Raw genomic sequence first — 21,932 nt, 5'->3', positions numbered from 1 at the left:
TAATAACTAAGTTATTTGTGTGGAGATTATGCTGAAAATTGGAAATAATGGATTTGAATGCGCTTTGCATCTTTCAGTGATTATATGTTGCTGTATCTTCAGTGATTAAGTGGCTTGCATCAAGTAATTTTTTTGATAATATTCTTCATGAAATTACATCAGACGTTTCCTGTCGTTCACCTATAAAGAATACCTACACTAGAGATCAATTATTGGATATTTGATATACAGGAACGAAGAATATGGGGTGGTAAATGTAAAATAATTTATAAACAAAATGGTCTGAACTTTAAAAAATTGTTATACCCTAAGAAATTTAATCAGTACAAAATATAAGCATTACTCTGAGCTGTAGATCTGTTGTGAACAAATATAATTTTGTGGGCCATTACCTCAGGGATAAGAAAATAGATTTTGCTCTTTTGACTGAAACTTGGTACTCGGACGAGAAACAACATCAGTTTGAAACTTTTGACTTGAATAAGAATATTTTTAAACTGTGTTACTGATAGAAAAAATCAAAGAGGTGGTGGTGTTGCGATCACTTGTAGAACTTGTAGAAACACGATCAATATGCGAAGGGTAACTCACGACTGTTACTTTGAATATCGTATTCGGAAAATCGTTTTCAAAAATTTGACCATACACGTAGTGGTTGTGTATAGACCCCGTCTCTATCGACTGGTAACCAGTTCGTTGTTGAATTCTTTCTTTGACTTCACCGAAAACATTTTACTACATTATGAAAATTTACTTATAATGGGTGATTTCAAAATGCATATTAACAGTGAGAACAGTGCTATTACTAACTTCAAGGACTCCCTCATAGCAATAGGCCTGGAACAGCATATTGATTTCAGTACTCAGGAGGATATAGCTTGGATCTAGTCATAACTGAGTCACTTAATGGTGTTCGTGTAGAGGAATGGGAGCCATTTGTATCTTATCACTGTGTTGTTAAGGTTCTCCTTGATGTTAAAAATGAGACTATTATTAGTAAGAGCGTATCATTTAGAAACTTCTAAAGTTTGAACAAATTAGAAGTTTCCAGTGACCTAAGAGCAATAAATTTGATTCTCAGAATATCAGCAAGTTTGTAAATGAGTTTGAATTGGAAATAGAGGATGGCCTGAATAAGCACTTCCTCTAAAAGAGAAAACTATATTTCATAGAGCATCCAAGACATGGTTCAATGTAAAATTGCAACATTTAAAACAACAAGTTAGAAAGTTTGAGCGTACATGGAGGCGTTACGGTATAACAGATCAGTTTGAGTCGTACAAAGCAGTAAGAAACGAATACAATTTTGAAATCAAACGAACACACTCAGTGAAAAGATACAGAACGCTAATGGTGATTCCAAGACTCTGTATGGATTAGTATCTGAACTAACAGTACCAAATCTGAAAATCCACTGCCTCACGGAGAGTCTAATAATTCATTGACCGAAAAAAATTGCTAAATTTATCATGGTAAAAATCTCAAAAATACGTCAATCCTTAAGTGAATACCAAAACTTTGAAACTCAGGTAAGGAATGTACAAAATTAAGACAAATTTACTGAACTGACTCAAGATGAAGTGAAAAAAAAACTCATTAGTGCTTCAGATCTAGATGTTTTGCCAACACGTATTCTGAAATCACTTGTAAGACGAACTTTTTCTTAGTATCACTGAATTGGTAAATCTCTTATTACAACAAAGTTTTTTTCCTGTGAAATACAAACAAGCTGATGTAAGACTTTTGCTAAAAAAGCAAGTCTTGGACTAGAGCTTTGAACTATCGTCCAGAAAGTAACTTATCATTTCTGTAAATGCTAATTCAGAAATATTTCCTTTACATATTAAATAGTCATGTAAATCAAAACAGTATTTTGCCTAAGAACCAGTCTGCATATAGGAAATACCACTCCTGTGAATCTGCGCTGCTTCGCTTGGTAAATGATTTGACTCAAGGCGGCATTTGACACTGTCGACCACGACATCCTACTAGATGTCCTTAAAGCACAGTATGGTGTCTGTGAAGCAGCTCCTCAATGGGTAGCCTCGTACTTGTAAGGTTAATATCAACAATGTATATTCATCAGACCACCAGCTTGAATGCAGTATGCCCAGTTGCCTTTGTCCGTGACTGTATCTCACCTATGCTTTTTTGCAGACCTCGAACGGTACGCAGTTACAATCAATGATTCGAGAATAGAAACAAATTGAAAATGAACATTTTAAAAACTGAATTTATTATGTTTGGTAGCAGACCTCAGTTCAAGAAATGTTTTACAAATTCGATTAAAATTGCTGGTGATGATCAAATGTGAAAGCTCAATTAGATATCTTGGTGCATTTCTTGGTGAAACCTTGAACTTTAAAAATCATGTAAATCACAAAATTTAATGTCGTATAGCCATGTTGAATTACATATGAATTAAGAACATCTGGAAATATTTAACCAAAACAGCCACTGAAATTTTAGTTTTTTTCTCCAGTTATTTCACATCTGGATTACTGCAATGTCATTCTGTATGGTTTAGCTAACGGTGAGGTGCGTATGATGCAACATATTCAAAACATGTGTGTAAAACTTGTCCTTAACAGGAGGAACTTTTCAGTTCCAAACAAGCCTGGTTGCCGGTGAAATCAATGATTGAGTTTAAGATGCCTTTTTTCATGCATAACTGTCACATTGGCAGAGCACCTATGTATTTAAACTGCTTTCAGAGTATGTTCCTTGAGATCGTCAGCAAATTCTGTACTATTGATCCAAAACTGTGGAATTAACTGCAGTTAGCATTACGCAAAACTAAATCATTTGATACATTCAAAACAAATCATAAGACACTGTATTTTAGAGACTTGATGGTATTGTTTAAAAATAATGATAATCGTTTTATAAGCGATAGCAGTAAGTGTTAGTTTTTAACTTTTTGTAAATTTTTTCATTCCATCATTTATATTTTTAAGGTTTGTGAATTAAGTGTACAGCGCCATTATATATGTCATTATATAGAAAAGGGCGTTTAATCAAATCAGTCAGTTTCAGACTACGTTAACAAACATCTGCATCACTATTCTGTTTGAAAATCCTACATTTTCCGTCTGTATAAACTCTTAGTCAAAGCGACTATGTTAAAGGCCGACTTTGGTTGTCCAGGGAAACTTTTGGATGATTGACGTTTATTGCTAACTAATAGCTCACTGACCCTGCAGACTGACCACAAGTATTATCTCCAGTAGGGTGTGAAATGTCCAAGTTTCAAGGAATTAGATTCCTCTGAATGTATTGAATGTATGATAAACATAGCCTGGCTATTTCATTGAAAATCTTTTAATCAAAACAAGAAATACACTTTGAACCTGATTATTTTCGCACAAATACGTTGTGTCTTTTATTTATTTTTTTAATTGCAGAAATAAATACATCAAAGCAAAAGCAATAATTATGTTTTGAATTCTTTATTAAAAAAACAAGAATATTAGTAGTTTAATTGATCAGTTCAAATGACAGTTTTTTTTACACATTTGTGCTTCCTGATGTATTGCGATGTATTCCAGCAATATTGAAAAAGAAGTTTGCCAAGCATTCAATTTTTATAAAATACATATCAACATTATTGCAGTCTCAATCGTTTCATGACAGACATACAGACAGACACACATCACTCCCATTTATGGCCCATATATGGTTGTCCATCAGGGTTCGGATATAATCCTCTTGTAAATAATAACACACATTCAGGCATTACTTCACGTTTACAGTAAACAACATTCTGACGCTGCGCAAGTTCTCGTTTTTTGTTTTGATAAGGCAGTAATTTCCATCCACCTAAATTATCGATAACTCTCCAAAACCGTTTGTAAATACTTTTCCGAATTGGAGGGTTGTATTCAGAGGGTTCTTGTCCTTCTCCGCCTAAATGAATCTGTGAAACTGTGACACATGGGCTCATGTAGCAGTGAATGCATTTCGAATCATCATTGCCATCACTAGGATCTGAGTCATTATTTGGGTCTTCTGGATCTGGGTCATGATTCGGTTCTCTTTGATCTTTGTCATCTGTAGCTTGTCCATAGGAAGAAATTGATGCTTCTGCAGTAGATGCACACATTGTCTTTTTCCTTTTGCGGGTTATGCTTTTACCTTCAGGACAAAAATAAAGCATACATTTAGTAAGCATGACTTTTTAAATAAAATTTACAACCTTCCAAAACATATATTATATTATATAATCATTATTTTATTTCTTTCATTTTATACTTTATAAAATATCAATATAAACAGTAATATATCATTATCAAATGTCAACAAAATAGGTTCTTACCTTCAGATTTTACTTCACAGTAACTCCAGTTATTTTGCAGAAATAATGTTTTTATGGCATCAGTTTGTTCTGAGGTCAGTTCAAGTGTTACAAATCTTGTGGCCATTATGCAGTAAGATCTTTTTCGAAATGAACTTTTCAGCCTGGTCAATGTGGACATGTAACTACATGTATAACACTTTGACCAATCGGCTTGCAGATAAAATATTTGGAAGGAAATTTGAAATTCTAGTTTGACAGAAGTCTAGCACTGAGTTCTTTCCTAAATAAATAAATGAATACAAGTATTAATTCTTAGACAATCGCTCTCTGGAAGTTTTACCTATACTGGATAATATTAAATACTGCAAGTATGAGTTTGAAGGATATTACAAATGTATGTATAAATGAAAATGATTTCAAAGGCGTAACAAGACGCAAACGACTAAGTGATGGATCTATCAAACAGTACCACTATTCTAAGCCAAGGAAACAATTTGAGATTGTGTTTACAAATGAATCTGAAAAACTTGAATTTGAAGAAAAACTGAACACTTTGAAACAACAGAATAATTTGAAAACGACAAAAGATGTTTTTCAGTATTTATTAAACAATAAAACAAACGAGAGTATGAAATCAAGCAAAGTTGCCGCTTCACGTACAGAGCATGAAACAAGTAAAGAAAATTTATTAGGAAATTCAAAACATGGGATGTTTATTTGTGAATACAAGTGCTTATTAGACTTAGTTGATGAAGTTTCAACTCATCACATAACATGTGAACATTCTTTACTGCCAGTAGGATTAGCTCAAACAGGACATGTAGCTGAATTAAAATGGGAATGTGCAGACGGCCACATTTTGATTTGGAACTCTTCTTCTGTACTTGAAAAAAATTATCTGATTAATTACCGTGTGATGATGGCTTATTTATGTTCAGGAATGACCACTGTTCAGTACGAACGATTTTGTGAATTTGGGGATATTGGTGTTTTGACTGACCATTTTAGGATACAGTCATCATTGACATTTTCTGCTATCATAAGTGTGTTAGCTCGAGAATCCGTGCAGTATGCTTTATTAGATGAAGTGCAAATTGCAAAGGACAAAAATGAAAAAGGTATTACTATCATGACAGATGCTCGACATCATTGTAGAAAGAACAGTTATCACACTGATCATGTTGCACTTGGATTGTATACACATAAAGTGATAAACATTCAACATATTACCAAACAACAAGAGCGTTCAACTCAGAAACATGAAAAACTTGGATGCGAACAAATGTATAGAGATTTTGAAAGAAATGATGTAAATGTACATATTCACACACATGATAGAAACTTATCTGTAAATAAAACAATACGCAATAAGAATAATGTTCAAAACTGCAACGAAAGGTGGCATGCGACCAAACCAGTGTCACAAGGAATGAAAAACTCTGTTCAGGTGCACAGAAAAATGCTGGTGTTACATGGCATCCTGAATTGGCAGACAAGGCCGCGCGTGTGCGAAATCATTTATATTATGCACTTGACACGTGTGGAGGGAATCCAGATTCTCTTCGTGCTTCTATAGACAACTGTGTGATGCACTTTCAAAATAATCATGACAACTGTCCAGGAGAGTCTGAGTGTAAAACGAATGGCTATATACCAGATTTTATCATTCTCAGAAGCCCAGTTGCAGTCAGACTTTTGATGGAATTCCTGCATTCACTAACACTGTACAAATACGCACAAGATTATGTCCTCTCTAAAGATACTTTTTATGTTGAAAGTTTTAACAATAGTTGTTTAGTTTATCTCGATAAACGTATACACTACAAAGAAACATCGTACAAAACGAGAATAAATCTTGCTGTTCTTAGCTGGAATGAACATGTTGACAGACCGTTTACGTCTAGATACAATAGAGAACAAATAGAACATAACAGGAGATCACTTGGTAAAAAGAAATATAAAAAGAAAACATACAGTTTTGTCTCTGAAATATGGCAACTTCTTATAAACATAAAACGGGATGGTCAAGATGTCCATGGTATTGGTGCAGCCGACAGGAATTTCAATGGGATAGACCATTATGATGAAGAAAGTGACAATGAATAAAGGAATACATGTCTTATCTTTATATAAATGGTTATAAAATAAAATAAATGTTTGGTGTCCACCGTGATGTCAGAAAATAACTTTGTGAATTTAGTTACATAAATTAATCAATCTATTATCTGAAAGACTAACAATTATAATTTATAAGCATGAAGTATATCTTATTTCTGAATTAGACATAATGAATATGTTATGGTATTCAGTGAAAGTTAGCATTTTCTTTTCAAGCAGATTACAGAACTAGAATTATATTCACTGAGTTTTATATTGGGGTTTGTCACTTGCAAAATGAAGGCTATGATTTAGTGATACTGATTTTTGTTAATATCTAAGATCTATATTGATCTTTTATTTGAATGTTGCATTACAATGTTATATGTAATCAGTATTAATATATCTATATGTAAATATCTAGTATTAATATATCAATATGTAAATATCTAGTATTAATATATCAGTATGTAAATATCTAGTATTAATATATCTATATGTGAATATTTGAAGAAATTGAATAAAATGGAACTGATGATTGTAAGAATCGTACAATTATAATCTGTTATATTAAAATTACAGTACTGATATAATTTTTTTATCTAAATTCTTTCCTCCTATCTCTCATCTTTTATTGCAAAATCCAGAGTGCTTTAATGTCCTGAGATGACCTGAGCTAACCACAGAAATTCCTACAGATGTTATCAATCCCTGTAATTTATACCAAGAAAATTTGTTAACTTTATTGCCTCAACCCACAAGGTGTTAATGATATGTGCCAATCATCCAAAAGTTTCCCTGGACAACCAAAGTCGGCCTTTAAAGGAAAAACTGATTGCATTTAATCATTTTTACTGGCTCAGCTAAATTGCACGATATAATTGTATTTTAGTCATAATCGGAATTCAAAATATGTCATAACAAGCAATTTCGAGCAGTGCGAACGTTTTGGCAAGTGGAAAATATGTACGTTCGTATAAATTATCTCTGCCTATAGTAATTTATAATGCAAACTTGTATCCTCGCGGATCGCACGTTTGAAGAAGTCTGCTCTTCTGAATTTAATTATATCCCTTAACGCAAACTATTTCTATATATTCAATGTATCCTCTAGATCTATTTAACATTCCGATCTGTTAAAAAGACTTAACTGTCTCTGCTGAATTGTGAGACATGATAACAGAGATTTAAAAAGTATATTAGTGTAAGCGATTAGCCGAAGGATTGTGCATTTTGTAGAAGAGGATTTTTTAATGATTCGTGCGTAATATACAATAATATTACAATTCTGAGGTAGAACCCATCGCTGCATGAATTACAAATTATAGGCCGGTTTTGATGAAACTTTACCAGTGACGATTTGAATTTTACTTGTGATAACTACATTTTTTCCTTTTGTTTAATTCTAACAATAGTTTGTACAAATATATGTCTTTTAGATACCGACGCAATAAATGTATATGTTTGGTATTTAGTAAAATTACTGGATATTGACGAACTTTAATGAATCAAGCACTTTTGCTTATAAAACATGTAAATATTGACCTTTTCTGTAAACAGGCGTGTAACGAACAGGGTTGAAGCAGTAAAAATTAGAATTGATAAAAAGGTGAATAAAATGTCAATGTAAACAGAAGTAGAATTTGCTGAAACTATTTAGTTGAAATTTCATTGCAATTATCTCATATAATGTTCTGAAGATTAGGGCAAAACCACCGGAGCGTGACAAATTGTATTCATTGATGATATGCACGTATGTGTAAATATTGAATACTTTTTAAAAAAAAAAACTTTTCACATAAGGAACGAAGGTAGTATTTCGCCGGTTATGCCTCTTTGGTCCACTCGAATATAGTCCATATCAGTATATAGTGCCATTTGGTCGCCTAGTAAAAGTCATTTTCGTGCCGGATATAGGTTTTATTATAATTAAGTGTACAAAAAATGTCTGTGAATGATTCTATATTCTTCCAAGTTTGTGTCGAAGCTGCTGGGTAAAATAGAAGTTAAAGAAGGTACCTTCTAATGACTACTTACGTAATATTTTATCACATGCCTCAGTCACGTGACCTTGGTTTCACTCCGTTATGGCATTCTCGCAAGAATTGAAAGGGTGGAACTACTGATAGAGACGTTATATATTGTTATTTTTACATTGAAAATAGTAGTGGAGACATATGTAGTACCTTCTAACCCATAATGATAAAATCGCACTTCGTGAAAATTGCTTCAATGAATTGAGATCTTTTCGGAAAGTTGACTAAATCCTGATTCCAACACCTCTGTTTCGCATCAGGGACATTATAACAGAAATTGACGTTTTTTTTGAGTACTTACAGCTGTCCCTCGAAAACAATTAATAGAAATAAGAAACCATTCTAAAAACCTGAAATTTTGCAAAATTGTTGACAATTGACTTATGTACAATAATTTATTGCAACCAAATGATTTTAAAACCCTTGAAATTTCTTATAGTTACGACTGTCGTAAATCGCCGGATATGCGTTTGGAGCCGATTATACCGTGACGCCGTTTGCCATTCGCCGCGTTTACTTAAGAATAATAATGGCACGCTTTTCCAATTTCTTTCTAGATTTTATCTTTAAAACTGCAATTATTTACCATCAAGCTGGAAACCTCTCTTGGGGGCCTTTTAAGTGATAAATAACTTTGAGCAACCGGATAGCGTTTTTTCTTTACTACAAAGAAATACTTTCTCGCCAACAGGTGCGCCTTGTTAACTTCCAGTGAAAGTTTTAGAATCCATCGTGTGAACGTTTACTCACGTTACCGTAAAACTCTATTTTCGAGTATGCCCTTCGGGCCTCCATTCAAACACTGTTAAATACGAAAATAAATATTTCCGTCTGTCACGTCCTATGTTTCTTTATGATGCGTTGTCAGTTTCTTTTGACAGGCTCACCAAAACAACACACCAAACATTAAAACACTTATTATGTCGTGTTGGCTTATGCGCCAGAACGACACAAAGAACCGCCCCCAAGCCAACTCAACTTAAGGAAATGTCCTAAATCAGCCACCACTGATAAACCAATAGTTACCTTTTTGATAGACCGCGACAGATTAACAAGCGATCATATAAATAGTAGAATAATAAGATGGCGATAATGCCATCCTATTTTCCAGTCTATCTACCCTAAAATCATTCTATCACTGCCCACAAGCCTACTATTGCATCGCAACCCTGTAATTATATTATCCTATCATTGCTATCGTACTTTTGAGCTTTGGTTGTAGGGTGATGGGCGATAGTAAGATATGAAAAAGACAGGATTCCATAATAAATTTTACAGTAATAAAAATGGTGGTAAACGCGCAGTCCAATCTCCGCTGGGAATACGCTTAAAATGGGTTGCGCAACTTCCGGAGATGGTGTTTCATATCAATATATACAATATCGAGGTAGGTGGGGTAAAAAGTCTCCCCGTACATTCAATCAGGGCCGTTATATTTCGATCTTCTCAGATCGTTCAGCACGACTTTTATGTTGTGTTATTGGTACTGTTTAGTTTCTCAGCATGACCGTTTCGGCCTGGGTGGTTCCAATACTCCCACTTTCATAGCCTTGGGTTTTGTATAATCACCCCATTGATATGGTGCCTGCTTTTTAATTTTGTCTTTTGACAGTTCCTGTGATATGCAGGCTCCGTAACCTCAGATCTCCTTTCTAAATTACAGTTTGTTTAGTTCTGCCCATTGTTTTCTCGTTTGGGGCAAACCTATTACTTCATCTGGGGGCCAAACGCCGCTTTTCATGGAATTACACGCCACAACCCGTGTATCATTGAAGGTTCCATGTTCACCGCCGTTTGAATACATCTGTGGATGTCTCTAAATTGCTTTTTGTACTTTTAGCATGTGTAAATGTTGAGTTCTGCTCAACCCGAGGCTGGAGGGCGTGGACGGTAGCATGTATTTCCACTACCGTCCACGAACAGGCTCAATCAAACCGAGCCTGCAACATTTTCGTATTTGTCGTGTTGAGCGACCTGTGAAGTTTCAACTTTTTCTATTTTATTATCATAGCAGCGTTGTTTGTGCCGTGTGGCGGCCGAAAAATGTCTCCCCGTACATTCAATCAGGGCTGTTATATTTCGATCTTCTCAGATCGTTCAGCACGACTTTTATGTTGTGTAAATGGTACTGTTTAGTTTCTCAGTATGACCGTTTCGGCCTGGGTGGTTCCAATACTCCCACTTTCATAGCCTTGGGTATTGTATATTGTATAATCACCCCATTGATATGGTGCCTGCTTTTTAATTTTGTCTTTTGACAGTTCCTGTGATATGCAGGCTCCATAACCTCAGATCCCCTTTTCTAAATTACAGTTTGTTTAGTTCTGCCCATTGTTTTCTCGTTTGGGGCAAACCTATTACTTCATCTGGGGACCAAACGCCGCTTTTCATGGAATTACACGCCACAATCCGTGTATCATTGAAGGTTCCATGTTCACCGCCGTTTGAATACATCTGCGGATGTCTCTAAATTGCTTTTTGTACTTTTAACATGTGTAAATGTTGAGTTCTGCTCAACCCGGGGCTAGAGGGCGTGGACGGTAGCATGTATTTCCACTACCGTCCACGAACAGGCTCAATCAAACCGAGCCTGCAACATTTTCGTATTTGTCGTGTTGAGCGACCTGTGAAGTTTCAACTTTTTCTATTTTATTATCATAGCAGCGTTGTTTGTGCCGTGTGGCGGCCGAAAAATGTCTCCCCGTACATTCAATCAGGGCTGTTATATTTCGATCTTCTCAGATCGTCCAGCACGACTTTTATGTTGTGTTAATGGTACTGTTTAGTTTCTCAGTATGACCGTTTCGACCTGGGTGGTTCCAATACTCCCACTTTCATAGCCTTGGGTATTGTATATTGTATAATCACCCCATTGATATGGTGCCTGCTTTTTAATTTTGTCTTTTGACAGTTCCTGTGATATGCAGGCTCCATAACCTCAGATCCCCTTTCTAAATTACAGTTTGTTTAGTTCTGCCCATTGTTTTCTCGTTTGGGGCAAACCTATTACTTCATCTGGGGACCAAACGCCGCATTTCATGGAATTACACGCCACAATCCGTGTATCATTGAAGGTTCCATGTTCACCGCCGTTTGAATACATCTGCGGATGTCTCTAAATTGCTTTTTGTACTTTTAGCATGTGTAAATGTTGAGTTCTGCTCAACCCGGGGCTACTTTCATAGCCTTGGGTATTGTATATTGTATAATCACCCCATTGATATGGTGCCTGCTTTTTAATTTTGTCTTTTGACAGTTCCTGTGATATGCAGGCTCCATAGACATTTTTCAATCCTAATAGGTTTTACGCTGTCATTTGTCTTGCCTTTATTTATATATTTATTTTGTCAAGACAACACATTTGTAGCCAGCGTCCTTTGCAGTTTACGGCCAATGCTAGGCTGAAAGTACACATAAAGATTATCTATTGAACGACGAAAGACAAACGTTCCCCAAAGCCGTGTTTGCAACAAGATACAATCAACGCAGGCGGCAGTGTAAAAGTTGACTCAAGGGGTCGTAATCGACACAACAGCAGGAAACAGGATATTGGTTTTTCGGGTTAGGCGCCGTTTTCAACTGTATCTCAGTTATGTTTGGGTGCGTAGTTTACTTAACCAGTGGTTCGGCAGTCGTAGTAACATGTTTTCCTTAAATTTAAACTTCTCATTATGAATCAAAGGTGGATGATAAATTATTTCAGATATTATGCCTCTAATCACAGCGAAAACTATACCCTCGCCTGAGGATCGAACTCGCACGACCGTGCGACACGTAGATCTGCGCTCTCCCTGTTATTGCTGTTACTATACGCGCGACCTGTGAAGAAACAGTTCAGCAGAAAAGACATCTTGATTTTTGCATCAACAATACTCGACATAAAATGTCCAGAAATGTAGAGAATCTTCACTAACTGCACTCCCTAACCATGAAATATCAGATTTGTGAAAATGCAGGGAATGGCATTTGGTCAATATTAGTACTGAATTGACGTTTGACTTAAAAAAAGTTTGACAATATAATATATACGAGCAACTCCATTCCCGGGGCGCAACCCTATTCCCGATGAATTTTTTTTTGTCAATTAGCGCCCCATACGCACGATTTGGAGCAAATAAATATGGTATTTGCTACAGCTGATTTATCATTAGAAGCATCAGATGTCCTCAGATAAGGCGCATGAGATCAGAAACTGGCATTTTTGTCGATTTCAAACATTTTCACGCTTCGTGTCACCAGAGTTTTTCTGATGATATGACCGAATCATAAATTTCAAACCAAATATTTCGCACGTATGATGTTTTATCGTATTTATGTCGAATAGCATTTTGCTTTTTGCGAGTACATTCCTAATTGTGTCATACCGCGCAAAAATATCACTTCACCTACCTGAATTTCGTCATGTTTACGCGCAAAACCATCACCGGACGTCGCGCAACACATTTTAAGCGTATTCCCAGCAAGTATTGGATTACGCGTTTACCACCCGTGAATAAGTATTTTGGTATTGATATTTTGTTAGCTATAAATTGTGTTCAATCATTTCTTCAATTTCGAACCAAACTTTAAAAAGATCTTCTCGTCTGAACACAGGAGGCTGGCAAAGACTTTTGCAATAAATGAATATTTATTAGATGTACAAGTACAAAAAATGTATATCCTTCTTTTTTATTTTTTACTGAACTTCAAGCTTTCGTTAGTATGTTTCTTGCGGTTGTTCAATGACAGTACAATTGCATCAGTCAGAAATGATCGTGGCGGTGAGAATGTCACGATCAAACAGTCATTCAAAAGCTTCTACAAATAAAATACAATCTTGTGCGTGTAATCTATAATAAATACTAAAATTTATCAGGTTATGCTTCCTTGCAAATCTTTATCGAATGTAAAAATAACCTAAATAAAACGTTCCGATGGTCACAAAAAAGCAAAATGAACAATATTTAAACAAAGTCAAATTACGTTCACAAGGCGCATGCCAGGTAAAAGAGGCTTTTGTAAATTATAAGTGTTTGTTATAACGTACATGCACATGGTTCTATTTTATTTGTAGAAGCTTTTGTATGGCTGCTTAGTCGTGACAGTCGCGTCGCCACGATCGTTTCTGAAATTTGTCAAATTTTGTCAGTTTTTAGGAACTTATTTCTCAGAAATGAACAATAACATATAGATGTTGTTCGCATGCAGATATCAGGCCATATCGGTTTTGGTTGAAAAATGACAGAGCGTGGACCAAACGGCGCCGTAAAATGCAGCACTGCCGAACTGAAAGCTTTATCTAATTAATTAATATTTAGTAAATGGGTGCTGGACTGTCTATTGATTTATTGTCACATAATACATCATTATTGACCAAACAAATGTGCCGAATGCCTACGAAGTCAACTAAATAAAATGATGAAGTGAAGATAAAATGTGAAGAAAATGAAAACGTGAATTTCATATTTGCATACTAGCACTTACATTAATCAACTACATACAATGATCAAATGACGACAAAATGTAAAGAAAATGAAAATGTGAATAGATACAAGGGCCTCCGTGGCCGAGTGGTTAAGGTCGCTCACTTGCCCCTCATCGATGTGGGTTCGAGCCTCACTCGGGGCGTTGAATTCTTCATGTGAGGAAGCCATCCAGCTGGCTTACGGAAGGTCGGTGGTTCTACCCAGGTGCCCGCTCGTGATGAAATAATGCACGGAGGGGCACCTGGGGTCTTCCTCCACCATTAAAGCTGGAAAGTCGCCATATGACCTATCATGTGTCGGTGCGACGTTAAATCCAACAAAAAAAATACAAGGGTCACAACGACACTCTAATCGCCTCATAACTCTTAAATTTAGCTCAATACATGCCTGTATGGAGACAACACGTGGAGAAAATATGCGCACCTCCTCTTAAGCGTGAAGTATCTTATGAATTTCCGCTGAATTCCAGGCAGTAGTTGCTTAGAAATACTCCTGACTATGATAGCGCTAAAGTTAACTAACGTTGAATAATCCAAAAAAAAAAAATAAAAAAAATAAAAAGAATAACTCGGTGAAAAGCCATCTAACCAAAACAAGAAGATAATATGCGCATTTCCTTTTGATATTAAAGCTTCCTATGGCTAAATTACAACCAGTGATTGCTGACATATATTACGAACAAGAATTGTACAATAGTATACAACTAATGAATAATCAAAGGGCAATAACTTGGTGAAAACAATCCGACCAGAACACGATGACAATATGCACATTTCCTCTTGATGATGAACCTTCCTATGAAGTATGGCTAAATTCCATACTATAGTATAATATTGTCGAGTAATCAAATGGCAATAATATGCGTATCTCCTATTGAGAGTGAAGCTTCCTAAGAAGATATTTTAAATTCCAAACAGTAGTTGCAGAGAAATATTCCGAACAAGAATGGTACTATAGTATACTATTGTTCAATAATCAAAGGGCAATAACTCGGTGAAAAATCATCGAGCCAAACCTCGAAGACAACATGCGCATTTCCTGTTAATAGTTAAGCTTCCTATGAAGTATGGCTAAATTTCAACCAGCGGTTGCTGAAAAATATTCCGAAAAAAACTTGTACTATAGTAAACTACTGTTGAATAATCAAAGGGCAACGAGTCTGTGCAAAATCATCCGAGCGGAACACGAAGACAATATGTGCACCTTCTCGTGATAGTGAAAATTCGCTAAATTTCAACTAGTGGTTGCTGAGAAATACACCGGAAAAGAAATGTGGGACGGACGGACGGACAGACGAAGCGGCTTTACATTCGGGAAGCATAAAAATGAAGATTACCAAAAACAAACAAACAAACAAACAAAAATATCTAAAGATATTCAATTTTAAGACTATAAAATAGTTTCAACTTGTAAACATTGTAAAGAACTACTGTAACAGCAGAGTTGGTATGCCGGTTACAGAAACTGACTTGTCTAAAATCTTTTTCAATTAATAATCTAAAAACTACACAGAAAGGTCATTGACGAAGCCATATCTTATAAATAAAGTTATCTGCTTTACCTTTATTTATTCTTTCACAATGAAGCTCATCAGATGCGTCAATGCAGTCTATAACACCATCACATTTAGACAAAATGGATATCCATTCCATGCTTTCGCAACGATAGTATGACCCTTTCACTAGCCGTGAAGGTAGACGGTCTATTACGTTTGATTGGTTTGTGCTTATAAGACGATGACCTAAAGTTATAAAAATGAATTGATCTTTCATTGACGTTATTTACAGGGTCATATTCTGCTTAATGTTCTATTTACTTGAATACAGCGATAAATAATATTCGTACTATTATCTGTTTCACCATAAACGTATTTTTGGTTTGAACCATATTTGTCTCCCTTGAAGGCTTGTTGTTATAAATATACTCTTCGGAAAATACTCTCGCTTCTAAAACATTGATTAAAATACATATTATCAGTTGCATAACCATTTCTAGTGGTATATTTTTTAATCTATATTTCATTAACTGATCTCATTTAGTTTGTATATATTGCTCGACAGACCTTTTGCCTGGTAAAAGCATGAAATTTCATCCGAGGTACCATTACAGTAAAACGACCAGTCACATTGTTTAAGCAAAGATATTTTTGACCCGTTGCGGCATACAAATGGAAGGCTCTTAATGCTTCGATTGTTTCCAGAATGTCTTTCTTCTATAGGTGGTTCATTGACTGAAAAGTACAAAAAAAAAATTACATTATTTTCAATCACTAAAGTGAGTAGTGAGTATTATGATAGGGCGGAAACAGTTTGACCCCATTTTGACCCTTGCCTTTAAACCAAACTGACCACTGCTGACCAATTAAAAAAAACACATGTTTTAACAACTTAGTGCCTGCCACGAAAGCAGCAATGTGTCCGTGTCTGCCACTTTGACAACACTTTGGCAAAACTTTGGCAGGTTGTTTTAACTGATAAAGTATAAAGGTATTGGTTTTATTTTTAATAAGTAACTACATTGTTAGATTTAAACTCGTACTGAAAAAAAAACAATAGTTTTTAACCTTTTTTATTAAAATAATTTATAATTGTTCATTTTGTTTTACATTGTTATTTTTAGTATTTTAAACAATAAATTATAAATGTTTATACCATCTTGTAACATTTTTATGAAAAATAAACAATAATAACCACACAATACACTTGTTTTGTCTTGATATTGTATGTTATTGTATTTTACATCCGGAATATAACTAATTACTTCTTTTGGTGGAGGAAGTCCAAATGGGTCAAAGTATATTTTATTTACATAACAAACCCAGTGTGTTCCGGGTCCGATAGAATTATCTAAATTGATTATTCCACATTCAACCGAAGACTTTGTCTTTGGTCCTTTTGTTTTCGGTAGATTATTTCTACTAAATACACCCCTAAAGTTTTTTTGTTTGTTTTGTTTTACCCATTGTTCAATTTCAAAGTTAGATATTGGTTTGTTTATAAATTTAATTTTTTTACAATAGGAATTCGTCTGTAAGGTCTCCGTTGAGGATCAATTTGTATACCCTGACCTTGTCCCTTATTACACCAGTTCCCCTTAATTGTTTTCTTTGATTAGGTGTAAGATATAGTGATATCATATTTCTTTTATCATTAGCTACCGAAATAATACCATTTCCAAGTATTTTACTAACACCAGTACTAGCAAGACCAAACAAAGCGTCCCCGCCTAACGGTCCTAATATTTTTGCAGCTATTTTTGCAGCTACCGGAAGTAATGTTCGACCTAACAGACCAGACAAAGCTCCCAAAAATCCGCCATTTTGACCTTGACTGGACATTTGTTTTTTTTTGAAATTGTAATTTCTAATCCCTTCTTATTCCTTTTCAATTTGATAAATATGTGTTTTTGTTAAAAGCAAAGGAAAGTTTCTACGAAATTGTTCATATTTTAATCTAAACGTGTGTCGAATTTTGTTGTTGTAAGCTTTCGCTAAGATTTTCTTTTTTGCATCTGTTAAATTTACTTAATATTCAATATAATTTGATGTCATTATATATTTTATATATATTTTATTTACACAATAACAAGTTCATTTCCAATAGTATTTATTTCAACTGTTTCTTCATACAATACAATTGCGTAAACACGATATCTTGCAGTAGGAAGTGTATTAAAACGTTAGTGTAATGTAGTATGCTTAGGATCTTCTGTTATTCCTTCCTTTTTAAATTCTAAGTTAAAATGAACAAATCCATTTTTTTTTTAAATTTGATAAATTTAAGAGACTTCCAGTGCTCTTATTAATTTTTTTATGAAAATAATTAAGAACATCATCATAAATTCTTGATATACTTGTATATTGCGTTTCGGGATAAAAAAACACTATTACCAACTTCAAGACGGCAAGATTCCAGCCAGCAATCATTATCTGCTGCATTAGCTTTAAATGTATCTAATAAATGTGGATTATGTTCTTGTGAATTACTTTTATCAGGTCGTTGTAAATAAACAAACACATGTTCAGGTTTTGTTACACCAGCTGTAATTCTAAAAGTCATATTAATCTGTTGTGTTAACTGCCCGCCGTTACATGACTGTAATACTGTTGAAAAACGGCGTTAAACCCAAAACAAACAAACAAACAAATAATCTGTTGTGTATCTGTTGACTGTGTTATCATTTCTCTGAGGTATTTCCATCTTGTTGCTTTCATATATCTTTCAGAAATTAAATTAATTCCATATAGATTAGAAATTAAACGTGGAACCCATAAAATTAATTTAGTTACAATTACTCTACCTGCATCAGCATCATTAGCTCTGTAAATTAATTCATCATCATTTGTTAATTGTAATATTATTTGAATTTGACTTGGGGGTAACATGTTTTGTTCCAAACCCTGAAAAAATGAATAATTATTTAACGGAATTTTAGCATTTACATTATTACCACCCTGGATTAATCCCTTTCTAACAGCAAAACCTTTATTAAATCCGGCTTGGCCATCCCTACTTTCAGCACTATCGGTATCATCTAAATAAATAAATTCGTTTGTTCCAGTTGATTCTGCATAATCCCTAGATAGTTCAACTAAATTTTTTACATTTATTACCTTGAATAAATAATTACAATCATAGACAATGTTTCCATTTTGTTTAATTATTAACTGATCAATTATTGAAGCTGCATTATTAATTAAAGCAATTTGATCTCCATCAGCATAATATTTGCCATTAGCAAGTTTATTAACTTTAAAACTTACTTCAAAATAACCATTAAACCAAACAAAATATGAACTTCTATCATTAATTGTAATTAATTTTTTTGTTGTTTAACATTATTTCCCAAGACAGAAATTAAAGGTGTATTTAACTGAATAGGAGTTAGTTCGTATCTTTCACAATACTGTTTTGTTCTAAACATGTATATTATATATTATTTTATTTTTTAAAAAATAATCTGTTAATACTTTTACGCCGAGTTGAAGCTGCTGCAGACATCAGGGGACCAAGGTCCGCTCCAGATCCTGACAATAATTTATTTATCCTTATATCAATATCCTCCTAATTATTTTTACTATTTTTTTTCTGTAATTCCTTAACAATTAAATCACCATGAACAGGTGTTTTTACGTCATTACGAGCCTGAGCGGGTTTTTTAAAACTTTAATTTTTTTCTGTAATTTTATCAGCAGCTAAATTCCCGACTTCCGTTCCAATCTTTTTTGTTCCACTTTCAAGGGCAGTTTTTTCCTGCAGTTTCCGGGACAGGGCTTTCTTTCAGCACTATCAATTGAAGATGCAACAAAAGATGAAAACAATTTTGTTAATGTGTCAAAGATACCTGAACCTTGTATAATTTCTTCTCCGGTTTGAGCATTAACATTAATAAATATTCCTTTAATTTTGTCATAAACATTTTTGTACATTATATATTTATATTTCTTTTAAAATTAGTGTAAAACTTGTTTCAACTCAAATAAAATTAATTATTCTACCAAATACATCTGTAATATATATTCTAATTGAATTTATAACATATTTATTAATTTCAGAATATCCGACTCTGTTTGGATCTTTTGTAAACAGATAAGCTCTTGTTAAATATGCAGTACTTAAAGCATAGATAATATCACTAAAATTACCATGAACAAGTGACTTATCAATAAGATCACAATGAATGTAAATTGTATCCACATAGTTAGTTATATTTAGTATCTTAGTTCCCCATTCAGTATTTCTCAAAGCTTTTTTCTCAAATCCAAGCAATGTATGCAAATTTGACATTCTTAAATCCAACATAAAATTATCATGAATTGAAATTAAGATTTTATAGCTACTTAAATCAAATTCCAAACTTATTGGAGCAATGTCTGATTTATCAAATTCAAAATCACCATTGCTTATTAGTGTTTCCCTGATATAATTATTAATGTCCGTATAACTGTAAGAACCATTTGTAGATATATTATCTTTCCATTCTTTATCATTACTATAACGAATTCTTCTATTGTCATATTCATCACTAATATTCTGCCAAGAGTAAGTCATAGTGTAAATACTATCCAAACCAACAGCATAAGTTTTATTTTTATCTTATCTAAAATTAAAGAACAACTGAATCTGACTGTAAAATCGCTTTATTATCGTTTTTAACAGCTTCAGAACTTAACACAATTTTTTGTTCCATTTAATTATTCAAGAAAAATAATTTTTATATAACATTTCATGTTGTTCTGGTGACAATTTATTTATTTTAATAGTTCATCAATTATGCTAATACCTTCATTTTTTTGTTCTTCATTATTATTTCCAGCATCAATTGAACCACAAATATGTTCTAAGTCTTTAACCAGTTCTTCTGGATTACATGGACAAACGTCATAACCTTGACCCCTAATTAGTTTTTTAAATTTCATAGATCTTTTATTGATAGGTAATCCTGATATTTCTGTTAATCTTTTAAAATATTTTTCTAGAGAGTATTGAATGTGTTTTATTATTTTTATATCTTTTATTAATTAAATCAATTAAATCATTATCTATCATAACGTTAATTACTTCTTTTCTAGAGTTTTTATTTTTAGCAATCAATTTATTTTGACCATAGAGTTTATTAAGATCAATAATTAAACTATAAAATGCTTTTGTAAAAAAGCGCATGTCTCCCCCAATGCAAAGTCCTATAGGCAAGAAGTCAATAGGGTTCAAGAGCGAAAGTCAAAGAGACACTGATGGTTGGCTGCAATAGGGATCATCTACTTGGCATGTCCAGTCATCCCGCTAAATTTCAACACTCTTGGCCTAGTGGTTCTCAAGTTACTGTTCAGGCTCCTGTGACCTTGACCTTTGATCAAGTGAACTCAAAATAAATTGTGGTCATCTACTCTGCATGTCCAATCATCCTATTAAGTTTCAACATTGTAGGTCAAGTGGTTCTCAAGTTATTTTCAAAAAATGATTTTACATGAACAGGCCACTGTGACCTTGACCTTTAATAGACTAACCCCAAAATCAATAGGGGTCATCTACTCTGCATGTTCAATCATCCTATGAAGTTTCAACATTCTGGGTCAAGTGGTTCTCAAGTTATTGATCGGAACTTGTTATCAATGTTCAGGCCACGGTGACCTTGACCTTTAACGGAGTGACCCCAAAAACAATAGGGGTCATTTACTCTGCATGAACAATCATCCTATGAAGTTTCAACATTCTGGGTTGAGAGGTTCTCATGTTATTGATTAGAAATGGTTTTCCATGTTAAGGCCCCTGTGACCTTGACCTTTAACAGAGTGACCCTAAAATCGCTAGGGGTCATCTACTCTGCATGACCAATCATCCTATGAAGTTTCATCATTCTGGGTCAAGTGGTTCTTAAGTTACTGACCGGAAACGGTTTTCAATGTTCGGGCCCCTGTGACCTTGACCTTTAACAGAGTGACCCTAAAATCGTTAGGGGTCATCTACTCTGCATGATCAATCATCCTATTAAGTTTCAACATTCTGGGTCAAGTGGTTCTCTAGTTATTGATCGGAAATGGTTTTCAATGTTCAGGCCCCTGTGACCTTGACCTTTGACGGAGTGATCCCAAAATCGACAGAGGTCATCTACTCTTCATGATCAATCACCCTATGAAGTTGCAACATTTTGGGTCAAGTGGTTCTCTAGTTATTGATCGGAAATTGTTTTCAATGTTCAGGCCCCTGTGACCTTGATCTTTGACGGAGTGACCTCAAAATCAATAGGGATCATCTACTCTTCATGATCAATCATCCTATGAAGTTTCAACATTCTGGGTCAAGTGGTTCTCTAGTTATTGATCGGAAATGGTTTTCAATGTTCAGGCCCCTGTGACCTTGACCTTTGACGGAGTGATCCCAAAATCAATAAGGTTCATCTTCTCTTCATGACCAATCATCCTATGAAGTTTCAACATTCTGGGTCAAGTGGTTCTCTAGTTATTGATCGGAAATGGTTTTCCATGTTCAGGCCCCTGTGACCTTGACCTTTGACGGAGTGATCCCAAAATCAACAAGA

The 21,932-nt window shown here is 34.3% G+C and overlaps 1 protein-coding gene across 1 annotated transcript in view; it reads right to left on the bottom strand.

Moving 5' to 3' along the window:
- Window positions 1-14,972: 14,972 nt before the first annotated feature.
- Window positions 14,973-21,932, bottom strand: part of LOC123556058 (uncharacterized) — a 174,613-nt gene continuing 167,653 nt past the window's right edge. Inside the window, exons 11-13 of the mRNA XM_053524194.1 lie at window positions 15,958-16,125; window positions 15,457-15,636; window positions 14,973-14,986 (exon numbers count right to left, since the gene is read on the bottom strand). Coding sequence (XP_053380169.1) covers window positions 14,973-14,986; window positions 15,457-15,636; window positions 15,958-16,125 — 362 coding nt within the window. The remainder of the gene's footprint in view (window positions 14,987-15,456; window positions 15,637-15,957; window positions 16,126-21,932) is intronic.

Source organism: Mercenaria mercenaria, chromosome 15 (assembly GCF_021730395.1).
Source record: "Mercenaria mercenaria strain notata chromosome 15, MADL_Memer_1, whole genome shotgun sequence".
NCBI classification, from domain to species: Eukaryota; Metazoa; Mollusca; class Bivalvia; order Venerida; family Veneridae; genus Mercenaria; species Mercenaria mercenaria.
This window is presented reverse-complemented; position numbering and strand designations above follow the sequence as displayed.